Source organism: Conger conger, chromosome 4 (assembly GCF_963514075.1).
Source record: "Conger conger chromosome 4, fConCon1.1, whole genome shotgun sequence".
Taxonomy (NCBI): domain Eukaryota; kingdom Metazoa; phylum Chordata; class Actinopteri; order Anguilliformes; family Congridae; genus Conger; species Conger conger.
In genome coordinates this window covers 45,181,679-45,192,777 of record NC_083763.1, presented here as the reverse complement: position 1 = coordinate 45,192,777, position 11,099 = coordinate 45,181,679, and the positions used below count along the sequence as shown (strand labels likewise).

The 11,099-nt window shown below is 41.0% G+C and overlaps 1 protein-coding gene and 3 non-coding genes across 4 annotated transcripts; all 4 read left to right on the top strand.

Annotated features, from left to right (window-relative positions):
* The first annotated feature begins 83 nt into the window (after nt 1–83).
* On the top strand, nt 84–155 carry trnap-agg (transfer RNA proline (anticodon AGG)). The gene has a single exon. It is a non-coding gene; the product is annotated as a tRNA-Pro (tRNA).
* A 137-nt stretch (nt 156–292) lies between these two features.
* trnap-cgg (transfer RNA proline (anticodon CGG)) lies at nt 293–364 on the top strand. The gene has a single exon. It is a non-coding gene; the product is annotated as a tRNA-Pro (tRNA).
* A 285-nt stretch (nt 365–649) lies between these two features.
* trnap-ugg (transfer RNA proline (anticodon UGG)) lies at nt 650–721 on the top strand. The gene has a single exon. It is a non-coding gene; the product is annotated as a tRNA-Pro (tRNA).
* Nucleotides 722–4,579: 3,858 nt separating this feature from the next.
* im:7152348 (uncharacterized protein LOC559250 homolog) lies at nt 4,580–8,052 on the top strand. The gene is made up of 4 exons (XM_061240699.1): nt 4,580–4,805; nt 5,857–6,200; nt 6,843–6,941; nt 7,477–8,052. The coding sequence occupies exons 2-4, from the start codon at nt 5,872–5,874 to the stop codon at nt 7,520–7,522; spliced, it is 474 nt and encodes a 157-aa protein (XP_061096683.1). The 5' UTR covers nt 4,580–4,805; nt 5,857–5,871; the 3' UTR covers nt 7,523–8,052.
* Nucleotides 8,053–11,099: the final 3,047 nt, after the last annotated feature.

Below are 11,099 nucleotides of genomic sequence, written 5' to 3'. Positions count from 1 at the left end.
AATTGACAAATCTTTCTCTGAAAATTGACATGGATCACATGCAAATCAGCGGCAAACAGCGTCCATAAGAATGCACTTTCCGTGGCTCGTTGGTCTAGGGGTATGATTCTCGCTTAGGGTGCGAGAGGTCCCGGGTTCAAATCCCGGACGAGCCCTCCTTATACACCCCGCTCTAGCAAGATGAGAATTCCAAAAGAAATAGACGAGTCAGTAGTGCGAAAAACCTCTCATTTCCAAATAATCCTACTAAACGTTACTCTCTAAAAAAACACAATTGGAATGCAGGTACCGTGGCTCGTTGGTCTAGGGGTATGATTCTCGCTTCGGGTGCGAGAGGTCCCGGGTTCAAATCCCGGACGAGCCCTGGGAACCTTTTAAAGGGCAATAACAATAGGAAGAACGCATCTCCTAATGCTGTGCACCAGAACCTGTGCAGCGTCTTTGAACTCAACACAGTTCCAAATACTGGTTAACCCGAACAGTGAGCAATGCGTTTATTCCCAGTTTTTTACTACATGAAACACATGTTCACCATGTTTTTTTTTCGGAATTGGGGGAAATTACGAACTATGCCACATCAGTATAATAAGTACAGGAATAAATGTGTGCAAAACCGTTTTAATATAATGTTATGAGCTCATGCACATATGGCTCGTTGGTCTAGGGGTATGATTCTCGCTTTGGGTGCGAGAGGTCCCGGGTTCAAATCCCGGACGAGCCCAATCTTTTTTTTTTTTTTTTTGTTCCAAATCATCGACTAATATGTTACAATGTTGCACTTTCCCTCTGGTTCGTTTTGTGTTCACATGGCATTATTTAATAATTTAACTTGTAAACAAATGGCACGTGCGAGCAAACTGTTCTGTCGTCGGTCAGAGTTTAGGAAATGTAGCGAGTTTTTCTGGGGGGAAAAATTAAAGTATCAATTTGTTTTGACCAGGCATCGATCGATAGGCTAAAATAACTAGGCTACATAGAGACCTAAGCGCAAAAGTGGGCTTACTGTTGTTACACGCTCTTTTGTAGATCTGCATAAACACCATGCGTCTGATGTAAAAAGATGTAGGCATAGCAAAATTACTCATATCCGCAAATGGACGAGGAACTTATTTCTAACGTTGTCAGCAGGTGGCAGCGTTTGACATCTTTTATATTATTCAGAACAACGTGAAAACACTGAAGACACTGAAAAGTGTGCTAGAGGATATCACATCCCTCACGTAACATTGCGCCTGTAACTTTAGCCTTCAGACGTTTTACCCGCCACAGAACAGAAAGCAATTAGTTGAATATTGACAAAAGGAGAGTAGGCTACAGACATTCTGAATGGCCAATGGGTTTGGTTTTATTTCAACAGTTGCATGATTACCAGAAATAGGCCTAATCGACCAGAGCCCTCATCCACAGTTTAAATGCTGTTTATGGAAAGGAAACGAAAGCTAAAATCTGAGATTTTACTTATTTTAATAAAGTTACTCATCTTAATTAGAGGACTGTTTTAATCACAACTGGGCCTATTTCCTGCAAGTTAACACTTCAATCAATTCTCTCTGTCCTTTAATCCACTTTTTTTAATCCATCCATCCATCCATTATCTGAACCCACACATTAAAAAAGAAAACCTTATTTCTTATTCATGTTGGTTTTGTTTTTTACATTGATTCTTTAAGGAAGCACCCACCACAACCCTGACCAGGAATAAGCGGGTTACATAAGGGATTGATGGATGGCTGGATAAAACCACACCTGCAGACTTTACCGGGATGCTGGACATATGGGTTGTATTGGTGGAAGATGTAAAAAGTCGAGGCATCGTGCTTGTAAATCTATGTAACATGCTGTCATATACAGTGCGGTCTGTAAGTATTTGGACAATAGTACAATTACTGTTCTTTTGGCTCTGTACTCCAGGACATTGGATTTAAAAATTACATCCCTCTTGTCGTCACCCTGTTACAAGTAAATCTTGGTCTCATCTGTGCACAAGACCCTTTTCCAGAACTCTGCAGGCTCTTTTAGGTACTTTTTGGCAAACTGTAACCTGGCCATTCTGTTTTTACTAGTGATTTGCATCTTGCATCTCGCATGGAAGTAATTCTCTAGTCTGTTAACTATTGACTTTTTGTATATTGTTTCCATTTGGCTGCTCTCTGTAAGCGTCAGACTATTACTATTGTCACCTCTCTGCCACAAGCTTTCTTCCACCTTGATGACAGGTGATAATTGTTTTCTGGGGTCGTGGTTGTGTTATGTCATCCTGAACCTATTGTCCCAATATTGTTAGTCAACGGAGCTATGCCAATCAGCACACAGCAGTTACGCTGATATGATCATTCTATTTGAAGCTTCCTTGCTAAAATATTGCTATCATGTACCCCATCTACTGTACCACTCTTCACAACAAAACTCTATTTCCTGTTTCCTGTTAATAAAGATTTTGTTTCCTTGAGATCTCACCAGTGATCTATCCATTTGAGGAGGAAAGAGTGTGAGGAAAGGACTCCATTTAAGGCAAATACTGACTTCATGGTAAATTCATAAGGCCTTAGGCAATGCACATGAGCCATGAGTCAAGATGACATTGTTCTCACCACCATCTGTTATGACAAACAGATAATGTGCTGCATTGTCATCTTACATCCTACTCTTACTACTTACTCTCTAGGTAGCTATATTGTTTTGAGATGTCATTTAAAGAATGGAGCAAGCGTACCTTTCTCTGGAGTAGCTAGTTGCTATTCTATTTTTAACATTTACTCACATTTCATGGAAATATGGCATATATATTTTTGTAAGATTTCATTACACCTGCATACCATGAAGTGTTGATCATCAATCTCAGAACAGGAAAATTTCCCTAACAATTTAAATCCCAAACAATTTCCCAAATTGCAGAATGCTCTAGTGAAATTTGGAGAAATTTCTTTGATTTGTGTCTGAGCAATTTCACATTTCAAAAAAGAAAAGAAAAACATACTTATTGTTAGAAAATTGATGGATTTGTTTTTATTAATCTCTTTTAAGATTAGGAATAGAGAAATTTGAGACCTACCTGGAAAATAGAGGGGGGGGGGTTCCCTTCAAATGCCTCTTCAGCAGTGAAATGCATGCTCAATTGGGGGCTGGATATTGACTTGGCCTGTCTGAAACCTTCCACTTTTTCTCCATAATGAAGTCCTTTATTGTGTTGGCAGTGTGTTTTCGGTCATTGTCTTGCTGCATGATGATTTAGTTTACACGCTTTTCTCAGAAAGTTGGCGGACAGAATGTTTTTGTAGTCTTCTGAATTTATCCTGCTGCTACCACCATGAGTTAAATCATCTATAAAGAGTAGTGAGCCCACTTCAGAAGCAGCCATGCAAGCCCAAGCCATGACACTTCCTCCACCATGATTCACATATGAGCTTGTATGTTTTGCATCATTTGCATCCCTTCTTTCTCCACACTTTGGCCTTTCCATCACTTTGTTAGAGGTTCACCTTGGTCTCATCAGTCCATAAAACTTTGTTCCAGAACTTTTGTGGCTCACCACTGTACTTCTTAGTACAGATTGTAATCTCACTTTCCGATTCCTTCCAATGGTATAGCCTCTATATTGCTTTTCTTCTTTGAATGGTTGATTGTGATACCTTCACCCCTGCCCTATGTTTGTGATGTCACAAACAATCAGGCATATAAAAGGTATTTCGTTTTGTTACTTGTTAGGTGTTAGGTATGGCAAAGTTAAGCGCTGCTGAAAAGCAGTGGCCTTACAGGCAGAGATGAGATGCAGATCCCAATAGCAGAATATTGTTTAGCAGAGATGAGATGCAGATCCCAATAGCAGAATATTGTTTAGCAGAGATGAGATGCAGATCCCAATCGCAGAATATTGTTCAGCAGAGATGAGATGCAGATCGCAATAGCAGAATATTGTTCAGCAGAATATTGTTCAAGATACAGTATTAGAGAAAAGAAAGCATATAAAGGACTATTCCGAGAAACAGCAGAGTCTTTTGTTTTAGCCCTTTTTAGCTTTTATCCTGAGTTAAATTAAATGGATTTGTAACATGAATTAATGATGTGTTGTCCGTGTTACCACCCAACATACAGTACATAAATGACATTGAACATCTGATCACTATATGCATTTCTATTACTTTTCTTCACAATAGAGATTGTTTATACTGCATACTAGTATAAATTGCACTTCATGGAACAAAATGATCATATCACATAGAATACCATAAGTGAAGGTAACACCACAGACATGAATGTGTTTTAAAAGCAGATTTATTTAAAAGTCATTAGCTTTGTGGAAGAATAGTGCCAAATGGAAGACAATTCATTTTTAAGACAAATCTAAAAGTTTTATTTTTGACAATTTCTCAGCTGGTTTGCTACAGTTAACAAAGAATCACGCATTTAGGAGATGTTCCCGGCCCCCGCCCCCCAAGCGAGGAAGCCATAAGCCTATTGTGCGATTTGCACGAGTGCACGTGACCATGTCTCCGAGCGTGGACTGGATTTGCATGCGAGTTTGCTTCTACAGCTGCCACGGTCAGATAGGCGAACAAAAGGCATCTGCATACAACTAGGAAGAGTCCACCCACTTTTGCTCCTTAAAACACCGTTAGTGATCCCTCTGGTTTCACAGCTGTTCCACCGGTTTGGCTGCGTGGGAGACAGAAGAGAAGCATCTCCTCTTTTACAGAGGGAAATCATTGGAAATTAAACATAGTTTGGCGTCACTTTTCGCAGATACATTCATGCTGACTGGGAAGTGAGCATACAACTAAAGCAGCAGAGATTACTGGCCAAACACGGTGAGTGTCGTTGTTCATTTTAAATATATATATATATATATATATATTAATGAATTAAAAATATGAATTTATTTACTTAATAGAATTACAATGACATTGTGTTGCAGGTTTACGATGATCAATTTTAGTACATTACGCCGAAACGTATTTTATTTACGTGGATTTGTTAAGTCACTCAAGACAAGCCTGCTATTGCAAAAACATATATATATAATATAACGTTAACTAACAGGTACAATAGTTTTTAACTTTAAAATTGTTCATTCAGGATCATTCTGTGTGAGCTACATTTTATTCTTCAATTAATGACATTACATTTCAAAAATAACAGTGACAACTACTACTACCACGACTACTAATAATGATAATAGAAATACAAATGCATGTTATTGATAAAATACTTATTTTACAATCTCACTAGGCCAATAAAAAACAGCTTTGTAGAGGAGGGATTTTACTTTAAAGTTGACTGCCACAAGGTAGCACAAAAAAAATACTTTCTTTTGACTTTTCTTCATTTTTGTTGAAATAAATATGAAACTATATGTGTTTTTAGACAACTATATGTGTTTCTAGAGTGAATATTTACCAACAACTATGGTCAATTATCCAATTCCAAATGTATTGATATTTCATTTGGAAATATCCATATTGTCATTTGCATCATGAGCAGTGTCAATGCATATTTGACAATAAAGTATGCCATTGTACTATATATTAAAAATGTTTTGTGGCAATACTGGATATGCTACAGATTCTGTTTAACATAATATTAAAATATCTTTTTTTCCAGCATGTGCTTACTCCAGACACATCATAACTCATCATCAGTGTCAGTGAAATCGCAGAACGTCCGTGAAAGTTCTATTGCCCCCCCCCCAACATAGACCATGGTCATTGTCCTCAGCAAAAAAGATATTTACGCAATATATAAACGCAGTCACCAAGAGTATAAACCAGATGTCGCAACGATCATTGACATTGCATTGCATTGTTTAATCGGCTTCTTCGAGACGTGTGTTCTAAAGAACAAAATGGCGTCTCTCTGCAGCGGTGCGGCTGAGCCATGGTGCTGTGCGAGGACAGGGAGTGTGGCGTCTGCTACATGGCTTACTCCCGGAGGGAGAGGGTGCCCCGCGTTCTGCACTGCCGCCACACGTTCTGCGCGCCCTGCCTGGAGATCATGGCCCAGCCCAAGAACAGCCTGCTGACCGTGCGCTGCCCGCTCTGCCGTCAGATGACCTGCGTGGGCCGGGGCCTGGGCCTGCAGGAGGCCCTGTGGGTCGACGCCAAGGTGTGGGACCAGATCTCCGAGAGCGAGGAAGAGGAGGAGGAAGAGGAGGAAGAGGAGGATGGCGCAAGCAGACAGACGCAAGCTGTGCCGCCGGCTGAACGGTGAGTGCCCCCTGGCATGGTGCGCGCACATAGACAATCGCATCAGCACTTCTATCAGCACTTGTCTAGGAAGTTTAGAGTCATATGGTCATTATCTGTTCAATGAAATTAACTTTATTGCTACTTTTGTTTGTTTGGCCCATTAGATTGATGGTCCAAGTTCTTATCTTTGTGGTCATTCCTAGCACTTGAAGCTGTACTTCCCTCTTGGGGTTTCAACACACTAGTTCCCGGTTATGGCTATGCACTTTGTTGTGCGTTGCATTGGATAAGAGTGTCTGGCAAATCCCTGTAATGTAATAAAGAACAAGCAGTCACTGGTTTATAAGCCCAAAGTCTGTATTGATAGTGTGGACTTGCTTCAGATGTGGTTCTGATTCAGGGGTAAGGAGTGGCCTTACTTCAGGTCAATTGGCTTGTAATTATGCACATATTATCGTTTTTAACATGGCTTCAACATTCAAAATGATCATATAGTATAGTAGCAAAAATGATAAATGGTTCCATAAATATATGTTTAAAATATTGTGAAACAATGATGCCGACCAAATGCAAAGTTTCAATCCAACCCTGGTGACAAGATACACTGCAGTGCTTTTCCTCATTCGTGAACACCTTCCTCTTCTTCCATCCCTCTCTTAGACCCACCCCCAAGCAGTCCAGGTCCAAGCTCAAACTTCCTGCCTTCCTGAGGAAACTCAAGAAGCCGCAGCAAGAAAGAATTTTGCCCGTTTGCAACATGTGAGTCTTTTCCTCTCATTTTCCCGCAATGCTGTAACGCGTGTATGCGTTGTTGGTGCTGCATTCCATTGGAACGTTGTCACCATCCTTTAGAGAGCAAGTGTGAGTTACACAATGGTCTGAGAAAAACACATGGAGCAATCATCACCCGCCAGATGTAGCAAGCAGTGCTTGAACCTCTGTTTTGACAGTTTTCACAATGTTGCATCATATTACTATCATGTTTCTAAAATATTGGTGATTTTCAAAACATTGCATGTGATTGGCAGGAACGCCTTTGAATAAAGATCAACTCTACAAGCTATTGGAAATACTCTTAAGAAACTGTGGTAGCTATGATAGCAAACTAACAGTTTGGAATGATTAGTTCACCTCAATATATGGCCATTCAAATTTTGGAATCTGTAGGCAGTCAGTAAATGCATACTACTGTGAGAAAGGCATAAGGTAGATTCACCTAAATGTGTTGTACTTCTTTTCAGAGAATATCTTGATAATATCTTCACAACTTTCTATGCTATCTTTTTCTTGACAGAGAGATGAAATCTTGGCGTCGACTGACAGCTGAGGAAACACTTTAGAAGGACTTTGAAAGGGAAAGGGAACCCAAACAACAGCCTATTTTAGTCCACAAGCCTTTTTGTATTTGTTTTGTTTTTAATTGCCCCAAAAGGGCATGCCTGTGTAAATGATATGCTCAAATCCATAAGAACTCGTTGAAAACGACAAGATACTGGAAGAGAGGTTCAAGGTTATTACATTCACATTTGTACATTTACACAGAGATAGGCCTTGTCTAGTGAAGTGGTGGAACTAATATTATTATGAGAAGGCTCTGTCAAAGGGGTCTGTCAATTGGCTGCTTGTCTGTAATCCCCCACAGCTGGTGTTGTGGGATTTGGTTCAGCTGTAGTCCTCCCAAGAGAGCAGGTGTCTATCCCCGACCCAGGGTCCTTCCGACAGATGGCCTCCTATAGGCTAACCCCAAGAGACCCCACCCACCTTAAACTAATTATACACTACTGTCTCCGGTTGAGAGTCGCTAACTTATTCTATACTTTTGTATTAATACAATTTGAAATATTTCTAATAAACATTTTAAAGATGTAAATCTGTGTACTTATTGTGCAGTTTGGTATCAGGTGAAAGTTCTGCACTAGCAGGTTCATGCCTTAATGGGAAATGACCTTTCCTTTGTGTTGCGTGTATCCTGGCTTATGCTGCATAATGGTCTACAGCGGTGGTCAAGTTGGATATCTTGAACATGACCATCTGTACCATTTTCTCTCTATGTTCCTCTCTAAAGGTCTTCCAGATGGTCCACTTTTGATCGCTAAGGCATTAAATGCCTTCCTAAACTAAAGGAAGCAGCAAAATTCTCCAAGCATAACTAAGGAGGCCAGCCTTGTGAAGTTTTCTAAGAGCAGTCTGTCTAGTTTAAATATATTCCCTTTGGAATTTTGCCAAGCATTGGCATTTGCCTCTGGTTCAAAAAATTTTTTTTTACACATTCAGCTACTTAGCTGAACTGGTACAGAAGGTCTTTGTTGTTGTTGTCTACCATACATACCCAAACAAAATGGTGCCCCTCACAGAAATAACTGTTTTGACACAGACACTCTGCCATGCACTGAACACTGGCATTGGTCTTAAGTTCACAAATGTTTTTTTATTTATATGTTCACTAATTTGACTGATCCAGTACAGAATAGCATTGCTGTCCTATATCACACATACACAAAATGGCGTCAGTCACAGAAAGAGCCCATTCAGAGTCGGTGGAGGTATGGTGAAGAGCCTATGACACAATCCCACCTCAGAAGGTCGATATGAGGGATTGCGTCATATGTGGGACCGCTTCCTTCTTAAGCACCCACTACAAATAGATATAGTACACCGACATGAATAGAACATTGCAAATTAGGTGGCCATTTAAAAAAAAACACAAAGGAGAGATACTGCATTAGCACTTTCGAAGATAGGAGATGCAGGTCAGAAACGGGGAAGAGAGCAATCTCCAAACAAAGGATTCATCCATCCACGCAAGAGGATTATATGGCTGCCTTAATTAGGCATCTGTTATGCATTAATGTGCGCACATCTCCCATCATAGAAGCCAGTCTCTCTTTGTTCAGGATAGGCCCAAAGAGGCCCACTGCTGTCTTGGTGTGTTCTGAAACAGATAACACACAGATAAACAAAGGTCAGTGCTGGTCAGTATTTCCTGAACACAGGTAGCCACAGCTACCCCCCATGACTTAGGTTTTGGAAAAACAAGAGGCTCTACCAGAAGTGATATTGTAGACCATTCCAAATAAACAACATTTTAGTCACAGGTCGTAGTAGTCCAAATGCAATAGCTACTAGTACAAGACAAAGTTCTAAATTACAGTTGAAATCCTGGTTGAAAAACAAGTGTGACCACTTATTGACTATGAAATACCCACAGTGTGAGTACAGTGTGTTGTCCCAGTCAAATCAGCAAACAAGAATAAGTAAACTTTCAACAGGAAGACAAAGGCAGACTGATTCTCTGAAGCCAATCAGCAGCATTACTCCACATATCCAAACACAACTTATTTTTAGAAACTCTCACACTGTTAGAGGCAGCGGGGTTTTCACATTTTACAAAACTGTTAACAATTAAAAAGGGACGGTCAATATTAAACCATGAAATCAAACATGGCTGGTCACAGTGACTGAACAAAAGTGTTTTCTTTTCGCTTTCATCACCGCACTGCATGTGTCATGTTGTCATGGGGACGGAAGCAGGTGGGAGTTTCCTGTCGTGCTGCTTTGCAGGCTAGCAGGTCCTGGCAGGTCTGGTCACACCTGGAGAGAAGCGACAGTTAAAGTAACGCCTCGGTCGAGGGCAGCGGTTCCCCTCCCAGTGCCACAAGCACATCACACTGACCAGGCAAGCACATCACACTGACCAGGCAAGCGCATCACTCTGCCAAGGACAACATTTTGGTGTGAAAATTTAGTTTCTATTACAACGCAACGCCAAACACACTCCCCGCAAGCTCCTGAGGATTGTGTTCAATTCAATTTCATTTAAGGTGGATAGTCTCTGGAGTTTTAGAAACTGCTTGTGTTCCAAATTTGATATTCTGTTAACAATACATATCGGATGTGAAGAACATAGCCTCTAAAAGTATCAAATGGTCATAGCTCTTCAGATGATTTTGTAATATAAGGGCCGTTCCCATCGTTTGACCTTTACTACCCAGTCATCCAGACTCTCCAGCTTCTGTACAATGTTCCTTCCCAGCCTAATCTTTTGACCCCTAACCTCTGACCCCTGACCTAGTGCATTCACCTGGGAGCTTGTTGTCTGGCTGCTCCAGCGAACCACTTCACAGGAGAGGGAAGGGGGGCCGTAGGAGCCTCCATCTGCTTGGAGGTCTGGAGAGCTTGCAGGGAGGGCCATAGCGGTGTAGATCCATACCTGTGACTGCTCAGGACTAAGCTCTCCACTAGCTTCCCCTGAGGGGAACCTGTCGTGCAGTGTATCTTGTCACCAGGGCAGAACCTGTCGATCTCACCTTTGCAGTTGCACACACAGCTCTGTTCACTGTGGCTTGCAGGGCCGCCCTGCTCTAAACACAGAACACACGTTGCGTGTAGTGCACCAAGGGCACCAAGTCAGCTCGAGGAGAGAGAAGAAGAAGAAAAAATATATAGATTTAGCTTATTTTGTATACACAGCTGGCATATGTATTTCATTTTTGATAACAAAGGAGGGGCAGCCGGTGGCCTTGTGCCTGTGGAACAATACTGGGACCCGGACGGTTGGTGGCCCAAGCCCTGCCGTTGCCAAGGTAAGATCTGCACAGCAGTTAGGCCCGTGGGCAAGATGCTTAACCTCACATTGCTCCAGGGGAGGATTGTCTTCTGTTTAGTCTAATGTAAATCGCTTTGGATAGAAGTGTTAGCTAAATAACAGATTATTTTGATTGTATTTATAACTTGTCTTTGTTAAACATTACAAATGCACACACATGTTCATAGATGGAAAGATATGTCTTCCTGTTTGACTAGGAGGAAGGATAACAGACATAAAAAGTCTAACAGAGATAAAAGTCAGCCTTATCCTGTTGATAAATGGCTCTAAAGCTTGCTGTATTCCAGCTGTTCTCATTCTAAAATGAGCCT